The sequence below is a fragment of the Crotalus tigris genome, unplaced genomic scaffold, assembly GCF_016545835.1.
Source record: "Crotalus tigris isolate CLP2741 ecotype Arizona unplaced genomic scaffold, ASM1654583v1 scf7180000017663.5292952, whole genome shotgun sequence".
Taxonomy (NCBI): domain Eukaryota; kingdom Metazoa; phylum Chordata; class Lepidosauria; order Squamata; family Viperidae; genus Crotalus; species Crotalus tigris.
The window spans coordinates 2,636,151-2,653,165 of record NW_024096550.1 but is presented as its reverse complement, the minus strand read 5'-3'; the positions used below and the strand labels follow the sequence as shown (position 1 = coordinate 2,653,165).

The following is a 17,015-nucleotide window of genomic DNA, read 5'->3' as shown; positions in this document are numbered from 1 at the left end:
AAATAGCAAAAAACATAGCATTAAGGCATGCAATACTCATTGTTAACTAACTTGTGACTAAATAAGTAAAAACTTGGTATCAAATATGCATAACTATTGGTAAATATAAAATATGCACAATTACACAAAAAATAAGCAAGTGTGACATCAAACAATGTATAGACACAATACATAGTTCGAGGTTTGATCATCTGGTTCAGTCTTCATCAGCAAACGGGACCAAATCGGTGATCGGCCTGGTACAAGTGTCTTTGAGTCACGACCTGACTCACGTGGCTTCTCAATCTGGACCTTAGCTTGGCAAACTAGTTCATCAGCTGGGTGGGCCCGGTGCGCAAGTCCCATGGGCCAATAGTTCTGGTATGCGGTCTTGTCTCCCAGCGAGACAAGGTCTTCTTCCTGTAAAGGAAACTCGAACCAAATCCTGAACAGAAAAACTGGAACCCAAAGTTTCTCAGGAACAAGGGGAACTGGATTCACAGGATACTCAGGAACCGAAGAACCTGGAAAAACATGAACAGCTGGATCTGGAAATACAGGAACAGCTGGGGCTGAAGAATCAGGAACATCTGGAAACTCAGGAACAGCTGGAGCTGGAAACTCAGGAACAGCCGGAACTGAAGAATCAGGAACAACAGCTGGAGCTGAAGAATCAGGAACAACAGCTGGAACTGAAGAATCAGGAACAACAGCTGCTGCAGAAGACTCAGGATACTCAAGAACCAAAGGGTCTGGAACCACCGATGGAGTATTGAAGATGGCTGCTACTATTGTCATCAGGGTAGTGAGGACTTCATGTGTGGGTGTGGGTTTCTTTAACGACATAGAGTCCATGATTTCACAGGGTGCACCAATCATGTGCTCCCACGCTTCGCCTATGCACGCTTCACCCATGTGAGATGCATGGGGAAGGCAATTTTTGGCCTTCAGATATTTGTCAATCATCGGATCATGACGAATATCTTCGATAGTCAGTAAGTCCTTGCAGGCTCCTACAAGGCTAATTCTTGGGATGCTAAGACAAGTGATCAAAACAATCAAAACTATGCCTAATTTCAGGTGTCTCCGCTTAGACAGGGTTTTGAAGCAGATTGGTTGATGTTTACTGGGTGTCTGAGGTTGAAGGTTGGCACTTTGATCTGAAGCTGGAGGTGCATAACATTTTGGTCTCTGTGGCATCTGTCTGTTTGGACAGGCCAAGAACTCAAGACTTTCTAGCCAGATCAATTCTGTTAACTGTGTGGCAAGGTTGGGCCACTTCACTTGGTTAACAAAAGTTCTTATTTGTTGGCACATGTTGCCACTGTTCAGGGCTTAAAGATGTTTCAATCTTTTTCACTCCGTTGCTTACATAGATGTAGAAATGTCTGCTTGCAGATGTAGCTTGACGTCACCTTGCTGTCTGCATAGAAAGTGGTAGACTGTAGTTCAAGGCACAACGTCTTCGCTGTCGAGTTGGTGAGCTTTACAGCCAAAGTGGTACCTCGTAGCTCTAACCTTGGTATGGTGTGGCCTTCTTGCATTGTTAGTCTCGCTTTTCAAAGAAGACACCGAGACTGCAGCACTCCCCGCTGTAGACTCTGATGTATATTATGGTTGCAAATAAGACGACGTACGTGTGGCTCTCCCCGCTGTGGACTGTGACACATCTTAAGGTTGCATTTACCTTCGTAGACACATTTAAGGAAGCGTACAATTCTTCTGCACTGCGGCGGGTGAGCTGGAGACATACATGCACTGCACTTGCATGCTTTGGAGACATCTTGGGAGTACGCTCCATGACTTCCAGTCTTGGAGATGTTGTTTGTCTTGTTTGTCCTCTATGGACAAAGCTAAGTTGTTGCAATTCTTGCTTGTCTGGAACACTGTTGCTTCCAAAACAGGTTTGGTTGTCACAAGCGTGCAGTGTTCTAGGTGTGGTTTTAGGTGAGGTGCTGTTCCATTACTGGGAATGGAGATTTTTTAGATGCTCACCTGGGTTGGGGTTTGCGATTAATCAACACAAACCGTCCCTCCTATGGCCCATCCGAGTTCTGTCTTAATGGCTACTGGGGTTCCTGGTGGACCTTTAATTCTTTCATCGGAGCCAATGGACTCTGGGGCGTCTCTTCCCACCATGAGTAGGATTTCAGCTTCAGGATCTAGAGGAGGGATTAAATTGGCTATGTGTGCTAAGTGAAGTATTATTTTTGCTGCCTCTGGTGTTCAGATTTCACTGTGCACATGGTATATATTAAAGAGATAAGTTATTCTGAAAATAAAATTGAAAATCAAATTTTGGGATAGGAAGAACAATATTAATTAAATCAGTCCCATTTCAAGGACAAGCTCAATTGTGTCCTAAGGTTATTATTTCAGCAACAACTTGGATAAAAGATAAAACATTTTGGAATGGGATAAGTAAAGCCATTCAATACAATATACTTTTTGCGCTTCTAACACAGCTAATACTCCTTTAAGTAGCTTACTAGGAAGAAATATCAAAAGTGTTAAGTGACAATTCTTATGTGGAATTCTGTCCACAAATTGAGTACTCAAGTACTTAATTTGCTCAACTGTGGTAAATGCTGCAAGTGGAACTACTATGAGATCTCCAGGTTGTTTTCCTTTGGTCAATAAGTTAAATTCCAAGCTAATCAAATACCATTCAGATGGAAACAAATTTCCATTAAGTAGGTTAAACATTTACAAATCTTAAGCAACATAATTCAGAGTCATTTCTTTTGGTTGATGGATATATAGGTCTAACTAAACAATTTAACTCAACACTTCCCCCCCCCCAATTACTGTCTCCTCTTTCAAGTAAAACTTTGTAATCTGAAACTGCAAGAGTGTGCATTAAATTTATCTTCATTCGCAAACTGGAATTCTAAGCAGAGAGGAAAAAAAGTTAAAACGAACAATCCCCCCCCCTCTTCTTTCTTTCTGTCTCTCTTGCTCTTAAAGCAACACAGCCAGTTGAAAAACAAAAGAGACAGGAAAAAATTTTGTTACAAACTTCTCACCACTAAAAAATAGTTTTCTCTCCTTCACATGCATTTTCCATAAATTCTCTCACACATTCTCCATGGGACTCTTCTCATGCAAACACTTACTATTACTTTACAACAATAAAATCTGCAGTTTTCTATTTCTTTCACAGCCTGGTAGAGAGTGGGTGGGGGGTGGGGTTTGAGGGCTAACACACACACTTAGGTATCAACAAATTAATTCATTTATTTTCATTCTAATTGCTTGTATAAACAATTCCACATACAAATATTTCATTTCATGCTTTCTCCAGGCAAACTATTTATTTTTAAATAAGGCCTTTTTGTGTGATGTTATCAGAGAGGGTTTTGACCCTCTTCCAAGTCTTGGAAATAACATAGAACAACACAGACAAACATATACACAAATATTATTAAAACAACATTTATTTAAACATATGACTTGTCCTGCAAGAAGTGAGAAAAATCATGAGATGATTCCAACCAAAAGTGGTTTTTTTTATAGGTGCCCTTTAATCATCTCCTATTTTTCTCACCATCCCAAGCCCAAGCATAATGTTCTGAGTGACCACACACACACACACACACGTAGGTCTTTGGTTATTTGGGTTTTCTCCCGCATAAAATTGGAAGTGTCTTGGCGACGTTTCGATGAAGTCCCATTCGTCATCTTCAGGCTGGTGTTTTTGGCTTCGTGCTTCTAGGAGCAATGTGTGATCGTAGCTGTTTCTTCCTTTTAACTGCCAGTGGGGGTATGAACTATTGGGTGGGAGCTTGGCTGTGTTCTGATTGGGTGGAGATGTGTTCTGATTGGTTAGGGGCTTGGCTATGCTCTGATTGGATGGGGGGTTGGCTGTGCTGTAATTGGATGGGGGAGTGTTCTGTTTGGGTGGGGGCTTTGTTGTGCTCAGGTTAGTCTGAGTTGCAGGGGGATTTAAGATGATGGGCTGCATTGCTATTGTTTGGCTTCGCGTTCGTGGTCATGCCTCATCTTTATGGTGGGTGTCAGTTTGCTTCATGTATGGATTGGAGGGGTTTAAAGTGGCTAATGATGCAGCTGTGGTCTGGCTTCTGGTTTGTGGTCATGCCTCATCATCGCTGTGGGTTTGGGTTTGCTTTTTGCGTGGATGTGTGGTGGTGACATCCTGTGTGGTTTTTGTGAGTGTCGGTCTGGTGTCATTCTTTGTGTTAGGGAGTCGTTTGTCAATAAGGGCGGGTTTCCAAATGGCTGGTAGGCGGGAGGTATCATCTCGTTTGTTCATGCTGTGTGGGCGTTTTTCTATCTCGATGGCTTCTCTGATTATTCTGTTATTAAAATGTTCACTTTTGGCAATGGTTCTGGTATTTTTAAAGTCAATTTCATGTCCTGTGGCTTTAAGGTGTTTGGACCAGGGAAGATGTTGGTTCCTCTTTTTTGACTGAGTTCTTATGTTCTTCAATGCGTGCACTTATTCTTCTGTTGGTTTGTCCGATGTATGTGTTGGGACAAGCAATGCATGGGATTTCATATACTCCTTGATTTTCTAACTCAATTTTGTCTTTGGGGTTTCTTAGGATGGTGGATATTTTTCTGTTTGTGCAGAATGCTGTTTTGATGTTGTGTTTATGGAGGATCTTGCTGATTCTGTCTGTGGTGCCTTTTATGTATGGGAGGAGGGCTTTGCCATTTTCTTGTTCTCTGTCTTGGATTTTAGTGGGGGTTTCTTTTTGGATTAGGTTTGTAATCTTATTTCTTTGGAATCCATTGGATGTTAGTACATTGGTGAGAGTGTGTAGTTCGGTTTTTAGGTGTTGTTCGTCAGCTAAGCGTTTTGTTCTGGAGATGAGTGTCTTGGCTACAGAGTTGATCTGTGCTGGGTGGTGGTGTGAGAGAGCGTGCAGATAGCAGTTTGTGTGTGTTTTCTTCTGGTAGATGGTGTGTCCTAGGGAGCCATTGGATTTCTTGTAGACTAAGACATCCAGGAAGGGAAGTTGGTTGTTAGCTTCTGTTTCCATGGTGAACTGTATTTTGGGGTGTAGGCTGTTGAGGTGTGTGAGGAAGTTGTCCAGTTTTTCTTTCCCATGTGGCCAGATTATGAAGGTGTCGTCTACGTATCTGAGCCAGAGTTTGGGTTTGTGATCCGATTTTTTCTAGAGCTTGGGTTTCAAAGTGTTCCATGTAGAGGTTGGCAATGACAGGTGAGAGGGGTGATCCCATGGGTGCTCCTTCTGTTTGTTTGTATTTTTGTCCATTATAGATGAAGTATGTGTTGGATAGGCAGTGGTTGGTCAGATCTAAGATGTGTTTGGGGGGTTTATATTTGTTTTGGATAGCTGTCAAGGCTTCTTTGATAGACACTTGGGTGAAGAGGGATATGACATCGAAGCTCACGAGTAGGTCACTGGGCTCTAAGTTTTGTTTCTTTATGATCTCTATAAACTGGAATGAGTTTTTTACGTGTGAGGTGATGGATTCTGCATAGGGCTGTAGTTGTTTGGCTAGAAATTTAGCTAGGTTTTGTAGAGGTGAGCCTATGGAGCTGACTATGGATCTGAGTGGGGTTCCTTCTTTGTGTATCTTGGGGAGTCCATAGAGTTTGGGGCATCTGGATGATTTCTCTCTGGGAATGATTCTTTGCTGGATCTCTTCGCTAATGGGGGAGGCTTTTATTTTGGATCTGGTGGTTTTTTCCAGGTAGGTGTGTTTAGGGGTTTGTATGTAGAGTCTTGGAGTAGGTTGGTTAATTTGGTTTGATAGTCGGATGTGTTCATAACCACCGTGGCGTTACCCTTGTCTGCTGGTAGGATTATTATGCTGGTGTCTTCTTTCAGGTTACGTAGTGCTGTCTGTTCCTCTTTGGGTAAGTTGCTTTTGGGTGGCTTGCTGGTGCAGAGGATGTTGGTGATTTCGAGTCTGATTCTGTTAGCAAGGCAGCCCACCATCTTAAATCCCCCTGCAACTCAGACTAACCTGAGCACAACAAAGCCCCCACCCAAATAGAACACTCCCCCAGCCAATCAGAGCACAGCCAACCCCCCAGCCAATCAGAGCACAGCCAAGCCCCTAACCAATCAGAACACACCTCCACCCAATCAGAACACAGCCAAGCTCCCACCCAATCAGTTCATACCCCCACTGGCAGTTAAAAGGAAGAAACAGCTAAGACTACACATTGCTCCTCGAAGCACGAAGCTGAAAACCCCAGCCTGAAGATGACGAATGGGACTTCGTCGAAACGTCACCAAGACACTTCCAATTTTACGCGGGAGAAAACCCAAATAACCAAAGACCTACATACAAACACCCGCGAAAACCTCAGAAAACATACACACACACACACACACACAAAAAAAAAACACACTACACATCAACACAAAGCACCACCAGACATTGTCTGACAGGGTTAAACCTAACAGCCACATGAAGTTTCAAAACATTCCCATTGTTCAAAACACATTGCAGAGGAGTACATTTTGATTTAATTTGTTTCTTTAAATTCCTCTGACGATTCCCCATATATATTTTTTCTACTTCAAGATTGTTCCTCTAATATTTTCCTTAAGGGGGTGTATGATGGCCATAAGGAGGCAAAAGAATTAGCCTCTTCAGAAGGAGCTGAAAATGCAATTAAAGATGCTTTCAGAGGCACAGTTTTTTACTTTGATCCTAATCAAGTGTGGGGCTTGTAGTTAATTGTTGCCCTGCTGAAGCATCTGAACCAAATTTTTCCACTGCTTGATGGCACTGATGCCATTGATGTAATACCTGTACTGGAGCCTGAGATTCAAGATGTAAAGTTTGCTCTATCTTTTCCCAATCTCGTAACCTAAGCATCCACAGTTAGGATATCAAGGGGAATGTTTCCCTACCTCATCCACCAGCTTCCTTATGTCTGCCTCAGGCGCTTTCCTGCCTGATTTGTGTAACAGGAATCTGAGTTCCTGTACATGTTTCTGCTGGTGCTGAGATAGATTGCAACCCTTACTTACCATTGAGGGGTCCCAAAGGACGAAAGTGCACTTAGGGGTCTATTCCAGATGCTGGTAAGTAACTTGGCTGTTGCTTCCTCGGAAGGGGGGGGCTGTCCCAGTTGCTCCATGGGGGGATGTCCCTGTTTAGGGCGCCAGATATAAGATGCTAAGAAAAAGACGCAGGCATGTCTTGAGCAGAAATTTGAAGCTACAGGACACAGCTTGACAAACTCTGAGTTTATTGCTTCTTATATACTTTTTACATACATAGGCTTTACCATTAAATGCTGACAAAGGTTTCTTCATTGGAAAATGTCTTCATGTAAGCAACTATTGTCTAGTAACATATTACCTGATCAAAGACCAGGTAAGAACAAATACAGTAGATCAAAAGGAGAAAGAATTGACAAAGGCAGGAAGAGATAGGAAGGAACTTAAGCATATTATCTCTTTAGGTAGGTGAGGCATTAAGTCAAAAGTGGATGATCTTCTGGCTGCTTCATTGGGTCAAAGGGTATCAAAAGGTTATGAGGTCTGTGGGGGGGAAAGCACGGCAGTTTGCTGCACGTGCATTTTTTCCCACAGTGCAGTGATTAGAATGCAGTATTGCAGGCTAATTCCACCCATTGTCAAGAGTTCGATCCTAACCAGTTCAAGGTTGACTCAGCCTTTCATCCTTCTGAGGTCAGTGAAATGAGGAACCAGAGTGTTGGGGCCAATATGCTGACTCTGTAAACCGCTTAGAGAGGGCTGTAAAGCACTGTAAAGCAGTATGCATTTGCTATTATTATTTGTACATCATGTTTTCTAGTGTACACTGTAAGCTTATTTCCATTGTATAAACCCGGCTAACTGATTGCCAATGAACCCTGTTTCACAAAATTATGTGAAGTAATCCAAATATGTAAATTAATCTTCTGTGCTACTTACAGGTTGGCTTGTGGATACAACTGGCAACTATACCGCATCTTTCTTGCTTTGTGGTTTTTCTATGGTACTCAGTTCAACACTGTTGTGCTGTGCACGACTGGCCAAGATCACACCGACTTCCTCAGGACCAGTGGGCAGAGACACTCAGGCCAAACAAGAAAGTTGGACAAATGGAGCCATAGTTTATCTGGTAACTGGAGAACTGGATCAAAGAAGTGAAGAACTGTTGGCTGGGGAGCCAAACAGCCACAGCAAAAGATGACAGATGTGCTAACATTCCCCTTTTGCCTAAATTGCTAAGTCTGCTACATAGTTGATTTTTTTTCTCCAACAGAGCGAGGGAGGAATTACAGACTTCATTCAGAAATGTTCTGTCTTCCTAGCAAATTAAAAAGCCTGTAGTAAACAAAGGCTCCAATGATCATGATGATTTTGTAAAATGTGATGGGATCCCAGTACTGTAGTGTGAGGCAAATGAACTCAATGTTAGAAACAACTTGTATTCACAGAGAAAGAAAAAAAGGAAAGAAAGAAAGACACTGAAATAGGACCACAGAAATGGTTCAAATGATGTTGGCATAGTAAAGTCTCTAATGTCATATTTTTAGATGGGCTCCCTCTATCTCTAAAAATCTGTTGAAATGCCTCAGCATTGTTTGCAAGGAACTGTTTTGAAGATCCATGTTTGACAGTGTGGCTTGCTTCCTTTTTGTTGAAAAGAACAAGCCTTTTACCTGGATTTGGATCTGCGGATAAAAATGGAATTTGGAAGGCTGAAGCATCTCAGGTTTCCTTTGCAAAGCACCTGAAAATAATTCATACTAGCATGATAATATTGGAATGGAAGATCATTCAAGAAATTGGTATCCCTTTGGTGAATTTATGAATCTAATTTCCCCTTGGTCTGAGCAGCCCTGGAGTTTAATTTAATTCTGTTTATAATTTGATTTCCTGTCTCAAAGCCACAGAGTTGAACTGTCTTTTATGTGGTTCTTACAAGCATGGATACTGGCTTGTGCAATAATGTCCAAAACACAGCTATTACTGCTCTTGCTGGGGAAACATAAGTTGGTAATAAATTTGCACCAGTTTTATTGGAAAGAAATGTCTGTAATATTAGCATATATTTTATGATTGGAATTGACTTTTATCTGAGAGTAGTTGTTTTAATTCTTGCTTTATATATAAAGACGTTTATAGTAGAATGTATATGTATGCATGTGCATATCTTGTATACATACCCACACATACACAGCAGCTCAAAGTTTGATTGTGATGGGATAATTTGTTGGATAATTAATTAGTATGAAACCTTCCTGTTTTTTCCTAAAAAGCTATCCAACATCAAAAGTTCCAGTTGATTTTCCCCATCTATCAAATTTATTGAAAATCAGAGAATGTTCATCATTATTGATGCTGGATACCTTCACACATATCCTTCCCAACAGGAATCAGGGAGTCTAAGCCTGAAACAAGAGCCTGGTTTTTATTGTCCAGAAGAGAATAACACATTGAAATTTGCTTAATGCAAACACTTTTCAGGTACTGTTAATGATCCACAAGATAATATAAAAGTTAGTATTGCAGGATCTCCAGAGCTGTTCTAGAGCTAGGGAGGCCTAAATTTAGCTTTGTAAATATTACAATAACAACAACAAAAAGGTGTAAAATCCTGATTTCATTCTCTTCCATCTTGATGTTTTAATCAGCAACTTATTCAAGCCATTGTGGAGTGGCTGCTCCTCTTTTGCATAGTCTACAGATGTTGTTAATGTTTATGTGTCTATTAATGGCTAATTTGTCAGAGTGCCAGGCTTCTAGAAATTCCTTGGTGTTTTTGGACTTGCCTTGGTCTAGGATAGTCATATTTTCCCAGTTGAAACTATGGTTAACTCTTGTCTTTATGTTGTGCAATTAATTGGGCTCACAGAAAAAAATGGGGTGTGGCAAATGTTTCAGAAAGGATCCTCCTTATTTTCTTGGACTATAAATGCAAGGGATGTTAATGTAACCTTACATTAAAGATAGAGCTGCAACTCCTGGTTACCTGTCTAGAAGACTACCTGGAAGAGCCTACAAAAATTCTCAGATGTTTGTGATATATTACAGTCCTCCCTGTGCTTAACAAGAAAAACAAGCACTGTCCATTCCATTCAGTTTTACAGAATGCCATGTCTTAAACCTGGCAAGATGTATTCACTCATCCTTACAGTTCTTTACTTGGACAAGACAAAGACAGCCTGCCCTGCCTGTGATCCCCTTAACAGCAATGCAACAGAACGAGAAAAAATGGAAACCGATTCCACTCCAGATTTTACCTTCAGCATGGCAAAGTTTAGTTTCACTTTCCCACAAGCTGCTGATTTCTTAAGTTTCCTTTTCTTCTGACCAAGCTCTGTTGATTACTCATCTCTTCGTTTTAAGAGAAAAAAAAAACCGAAAGCAGTATTTTTTTTAGGAAAAAGAAACCCAATTGCTTTCCCTTCTACATCTAGTAAGAGACTGCAATCATGAGTTAAGGAATTAATAACAGTGTGAGGGGGGGGGAGAGGGAGGAAGTTGTTGCATTTCTGGCTTTGATTGTTCATCACAACAGATATTGAAAAGATACAGGATAACAGAATTGGAAGGGACCTTGTAAGTCATATAGTCCAGGGCTTTTCAACCTTTTCACCCATTGTACCACTTTTAGGATATGGCAATATTGAAGTACCAACAGTCGCCTAGCAAGATATCAAAAACTTGATGACCCCCCCCCCCAAAAAAAGGAAAAAAAGTGATAAAGTATAGGTAGTCCTTGACTTACAACAGTTCACTTAATGATTGTTCAAAGTTACAACAGCATTGAAAAAAGTGACTTATGACCATTTTTCACACTTATAAATGTTGCAGCATCCCCAGGGTCATGTGATTTACATTCAGATGCTTGGCAACTGATTCATACTTATGATGGTCACAGTGTCATGTGATTACCTTTTGGAACTTTTTGACAAGCAAAGTCAATGGCTGGGGGGGTGTGGCCAGCTCAACATCGCTCAGGTCACGGAGCACCTATGGGGGGTACGGGTGGGGTTGTGGGGGGATCCATAGGTCTCTGGTGGAGGGGGTGGGACTGGGGTAGGTGCCAGGGCATGGTCCACTGAAAGAGCCTCGGCATCCCTATTGGGCCATGCGGGGGACTCCTGGGCAGTGGTGTGGGCTGCCCAGAGCCCTGGACAGAGGAGGGCAAGCACCCAGCCCGCCCTCAAGCTCCCAGGGCACCAGGACCTGCAGTCCAACCCAGTCCAGCCCCACTTCCCCAAGGGGGTGCCTGGTTGTGCTTAACTCCTCGTCAAGGCTGCTGCTGCCGCCAGCCACTCGCTTGGGTCCATTAAGCTGCCGCCCAGAGCTGCAGGCCCGCCCAGCATGAAGGAGAAGAAGTGATCAGCTAGGAAGCCCCGCGTAGAGGTGGTAAAGCATGCCCAGGGTCAGCAGGCAAGAGGCCACCCTGAGCGGAGAAAGCCGGATCCCCATCGGTGTCATGGCCACCCACGCCCAGCAGAGACGGGGAGGCATGCAATCCTAGCTGGGACTGGGGATCCATGGCACCAGTGGGGATCTGGCTTTCCCTACTCGGGGTGGCCTTTGGCTTGCTGAGTGTGGCCGTGCTCTACCACCTCTACTCGAGCTTGCTAGATGGCCGCTTTGCCTTTGTACTGGGCAGGGCTGCTGCTCCGGGTGACGGTGGCCGAATGGAGCTGTGTGAGCTGCTACTGGTGGTGGCCTGAGGCAGGGCCAAGGTGTGTTGGGTGCGCAAGGGGAACAGGCATCACGCGCGGGCCAAGGGCAAGATCTGTGAGGGGGCTAAGGAGACGACCAGCAGCAACCTGCTCTCCAACTACAAGCAAAAACAGATGGGATGGAGTAGACGTGTCCAGCAGTCTGCATCATGGGCCTCCTCTACTCCACCTGCTGCTGGAGGGCTGGCCCAGTATTGGCAGCAGGTTGCAGAGCCCCAGAGTGCACTGGTTGAGGGGCTGGCAGGCTGTGGCTGCTGATGGACACCATCGGCCCCCATGCACTCACTGGCCTCTGTGTGCGGGGCCTGATGATGTCAGGCAGCAGCCGCCCTAGCTTGTCTCGTCTTGCCCTGTGGCAGTGGCACCCCCACCCTTCCCTATGCCTCACCCCACAGGACAAGCCTGCCCACTGCCCCACCTGCCAGACACCCCCTGAATCTCGCCCAACCATGCCCAGCCCCCACAGGTGGCCCCCATTGAGCAACATTGAGGTGGCCATGCCCACCCTGGCCACCCCCACCCAGTCTACCATGACCACTGCAGCCATGCCCACCCAGTGGGACATGCCCCCTCACCCCCCAAGGGTACCACAATGCTGATGGGGCTTGGCACATTGCGATAAATAAGTGGGTTTTGGGTTGCAGTTTGGGCACTTGGTCTCTAAAAGGTTTGCCATCACTGCCCTATACCATTTCTTACAAGTGGCTGTCCAATTTCTTCTTGAAAGCCTCCCAATGATGAAGCACCCACAACTTCTGAAGGCAAGCTGTTCCATTGGTTGATTGTTCTCAGTCAAAAAATTTCTCCTTATTTCTAGGTTGACTCTCCCTTTGATCAGTTTCTATCCATTTTTGTTGAGATTCATCTGGATTTTGAGCCTATAGGGTGTTGGCTATTCCTGCCAGTTTAATATCATCTGAAAATTTGATAGTTCCCTTTCTATTCCCTCATCTAAGTCATTTATGAAGATATGGGAGAGAACTGGGCCTAAGATGGAAACTTGTGATATCCCACTGCTTAGTTTCCTCCATGTAGATATAGTGCCATTAAGGATTACTTTTTGAGTACGGTTTGTCAGCCAGTTACAAATCCATCTGTTGACAATGATGTCTATCCCATATTTTTCTACCTTGCCAAGGAGTAGGTTGTGGTCTACTTTGTCAAATGCCTTACTGAAGTCTAAGTATACTATGTCCACAGCATTTCACTGGTCTACTAATTTAGTCACTTTGTCAAAGAATGAAATAAGATCGGTTGGCATCATCTGCTTTTAACAAACCCGTGCTCACTTCTAGTTATAATTTTATTTGTTCCTAGATGTTTGCAGATCTGTTTTTTGATTATCTTTTCCAGCACATTTCCATGATGCTAGGCTGATTGGTCTGTAGTTTCAGCCTTACCTGAGGCTGCATCCTTACTCCAGGCAGCACTATGCTTTGGCCTTCCAACCTATTGCATCATCGTTCCTTAAAATGCAACATCATCAATCCCAACTCAGAATAAAGAATGCTCACAAAAATGAACATCACCACCACCATAATCTCATGGAATCAAGTGGTTGCCCAAGTAGCCAAGCTCCTTCTCCTCCCTGGCAGCTGGTAGAAATGACCTGTCTTCATGGGCTTCCAGTGGTCCTCTCTGTCATTCATTGTTCCAAATCTCAATGACGCCATACAATAAAATGTGTATCAGTGGTGACAGGCACCAGCATTGCCTTCTATACTTGTATCATAACACTACACAAGTATGTAATAGCAGAATCTATGCTGCCATTGTGCACTCTCTTAAAATTGATCCTCCTTTCAAATCTTGCATGCATGCAGAACACTGAATGATGGTTTCATCTTTTCCTGACCAGAACTCTTTGTGGAGCATATTTATCATCAGAAAATTCCACAATTTAAAATTTGGGATTGCTAAAACCAGTCATTTTTACAAAAGCACATGGCCTTTAAAATCATTCAGGGTCCGCAGATCTGTACATTTGGGACTGGGAACAGGAAGACTCATTCCAGGGAAACTCTCTGCCAGATCTACTGCATAAGACTCTTGTGAGATCTAATGAAGTTAAATTTCACATCAGCTGCCTTGAAGTCTGGCACAAAAGATGAGATGCAAATCCAACTTTTATAATAAAAATAAATTGCTGAGCACACCAAAGAGACACCCGAAGAAAAAGTAAAGTTTAAATTTAATTTAAATTCAATGTGCTGGAAGGAAATTTAGGGTCACATTTCCTGAGGAATTAAATTTGAATCAATATCAGTTTCTAGGAGGTAGTGTTTATTGAGCAGGCACAGTTACAAAATAAGGAATGTGTGTCAAAAGGTTTAGGGACCTTTTACACATTTTTTATGCACATGTGCACAACCAGCTGTTTTACAATCCTTTGGATATATAGACAATCACCCTTCTTCCTAAACCTCCTTTTTCTAAGGCCTTTTGTTTACCAGTCACTCTCCATTAGGCTCTCCATTAATGGGGATTTCTGGGCAAGCATTTAACAGAAAAACAAGAGTTGGAAGGGATCTTGGAGGTCTTCTAGTCCAATCCTCTGCTCAAGCAGGAGCATACTATTTCAGACATCGCTGCTTTTTAAAAAAGCCTCCAGTAATGGAGCACCCACAACTGCTGAAGGGAAGCTGTTCCACTGGTTTATTGTTCTTGCTGTCAAGAAATTTCTGATTAGTTCTAGATTGCTTCTCTCCATGGTTAGTTTCCAACTATTGCTTCTTGTCTTGCCTTCTGATACTTTGGTAAATAGGTTGCCTCCCTCTTCTTTGTGGCAGCCTCTCAATGCTGGAATAACTGCTGTCGTATCACCCCTGGTCCTTCTCTTCAATAGACTAGAGTAGACAAACCCACTTCCTGCAACTGTTCTTTTAGCCTCCAGCCCCCTAATCTTCTTTGTTGCTCTTCTCTGCACTCTTTCCAGAGTCTCAACATCTGTTTTATATTGTGTTGACCAAAACTGGATGCAGCATTCCAAATGTTGTTTTACCAAAGTCTTATAAAGCAATACTATCACTTCACATGATATTGATTCTGTCCCTCTGTAAATGCAGCCTAGAATTGCATTGGCTTTTTTAGCGGCTGAAGTACACTGCTGGCTCATATTTAACTGATTGTCCACTAGGACTCTAAGATCCCTTTCACAATTAGTACTATTAAGCCAAGTTTTACCTAATCTGTACCTATACATTTGGTTTTTCTTGTCTAAGTTTAAAACCTTATTTATCTCTACACTGAATTTTATTTTGTTAGATAGGGCCAAAGTCTGTTGAAATCCATCTGGATCTTGAGCCTATCTTCTGGGGTGTTGGTATTCCTGCCAGCTTGATGTTGTCTGCAGAGTTGATGAATTCCCCTTGTTTCCTCATCTATTGTTTATGAAAAAATTGAAGAGTACTGGGCTTCAGAATTTTGGGGGTACCCCACTGCTTACTTCCCTCATGTAGATGTAGTTCCATTAAGGATTATGTATTGAATGCAATTTGTCATCCAGTTATAAATCCATCTGGTGGTGATGCGGTCTATTCCACATTTTTCTAGCTTACCAAAAAGTAGGTTGTGGTTTTCTTTGTTAAATGCCTTACTGAAATCCAAGTATACTATGCCAATAGCATTTTGCTGGTCCACTAATTGAGTCACTTTGTCAAAGAATGAGATAAGATTTGTTTTCCATGATCTGTTTTTTTGATAAACCTATGTTGGCTTCTGGTTATAAATTTGCTTGCTTCTAAGTGTTGTATTAGTGTAGCAATTAAGGGTTTTAATTTTTTCAAACTTATATAGCCACTCAAAACACGTGCTCCTGGGTGGCTTACAAGTATCGGATATTTTCCCAAAGGATCTTAAAGGCTTCAAATCTAACCTTAAGACATGGAAAGTCATTAAGAGTCACAATCTACCTCCCAGGGGCTGCTTTGGGGGGGGGGGGGAATGTAGGAGAGAGAATTGCTTGGAAGAAAAGCAGGATAGAAATGTAAAATTTCTGGAGCCAACCAAAAAAGGTTATTTAGATTGTGCACCTCCAAAAAAACCCAGCTTCAGTCATATTCCGAGATGTGCGATGCAATGCAGTCCCCCATGTATTTAACACAAAAAAACCGCAAGCAGCGTCTATTCCTTCCCATCAGTTTTATGTAGCGTCGTATGTTAAGCTTAACGAGATTTATTCGTCAATCTTTACCGTTGTTTACCTCAAACAAGGAAAGGCCAGCCTGCCCTACGTGTGAACCACCTCATCAGCGATTAACAACAACGGAATCAGAAAAAATGGAAATCGATTCCGCTCCAGACTTTACTTTCAGCAGGGCAAAATTTAGTTTCGGTTCTCCCAAGATCACTGGCTCTCACGTTTCCTTTTTTTTTTTTTTCTGATCAGGCGGGAGGTCGTGCGGAGCAACTGACCATCTTCTCTTCTCACTAAAATGTAAAGAAAACCCTGATAGTCGTTCGTTAGGAAAAGGAGATTCAATCGTTTTCATTCCCACGCCTGATAATAACGCTGCAATCATGAGGTAAGGAAACTAATAATAATAAAGGGACCTTGTTGTTGTTGTTGAAGGCGTATGTTGCATTTCTGGCTTTGATTGCTCATTCCGATTTGGTCTTGTGGCTTCAAGTCGAGTGATTTCTTAGCCTGAGCGGGTTTTTTCAATGTCAAAAGTTGTTTCATCATGGGGAGCTTTTAGTGGCACTTGGATTGCGGTTCCAAATGAGCGGCCTCTAAAAGATTAGGGCGGCTTACAAGGCAGTTTCTTTTCGTTTTTTATCTCTGCAAGAACTAACCCTAAAAAGCCTGTAAGGGCTTTTCTAATAAGGTATGGAACACAGACACAAAGACTGTCATTGGTTTTTCCCACACCCAACTGTGGGAAGTCAGCTCAGAAAGAAATATTTTTGAGAATATTAAAAGGCAGAATATTATATTTCCCCAAAGGATCTTAAAGGCAGAAACCAACTCCCCCCCCCCCAAGTCTCTCTGCCCGAAACAGAAACCAGGTCTGCAGAAATGCAGATGTGATAATCTTGTCAGAAAGATTGGAGCCAGGAAGCTTGAATTAGAAAGACAAAGATCCTTACAACAATCCCTCACACCAAAAAATCTAATACAGGACATAGTCATCAGCCACAGCCCCAGGGAAGCAGGATATGACCCTTGGGACATAATAGGATTAACCCACCACCATCAGAATACCAGAAAGGCACACTCAGACTCAGGTCAAAGTTCATGCCAGGGAAACAACTCCAAACAAAAGCTCAAGAAGGTATAAAAACCCACCACTCCAGGCATGTCAAACTGCCAGCAGGCTGGATGTGTCACGCCAAAACTGCACCCATCCCATTGCAGGCAATGGGG

The 17,015-nt window shown here is 42.8% G+C and overlaps 1 protein-coding gene across 6 annotated transcripts in view; it reads left to right on the top strand.

The window, feature by feature from the left end:
• Nucleotides 1-17,015, top strand: part of SLC16A12 (solute carrier family 16 member 12) — a 76,414-nt gene that overhangs the window by 52,561 nt on the left and 6,838 nt on the right. For 5 of the 6 annotated variants that reach the window (XM_039335965.1, XM_039335962.1, XM_039335966.1 and 2 more), the window contains one exon: nt 16,038-16,173. In XM_039335965.1, the coding sequence (XP_039191899.1) occupies nt 16,038-16,173 (136 nt within the window). Of the gene's footprint in view, nt 1-7,873; nt 9,414-16,037; nt 16,174-17,015 lie in introns of those variants that run through there. The other variant, XR_005555873.1, reaches the window with a different exon arrangement.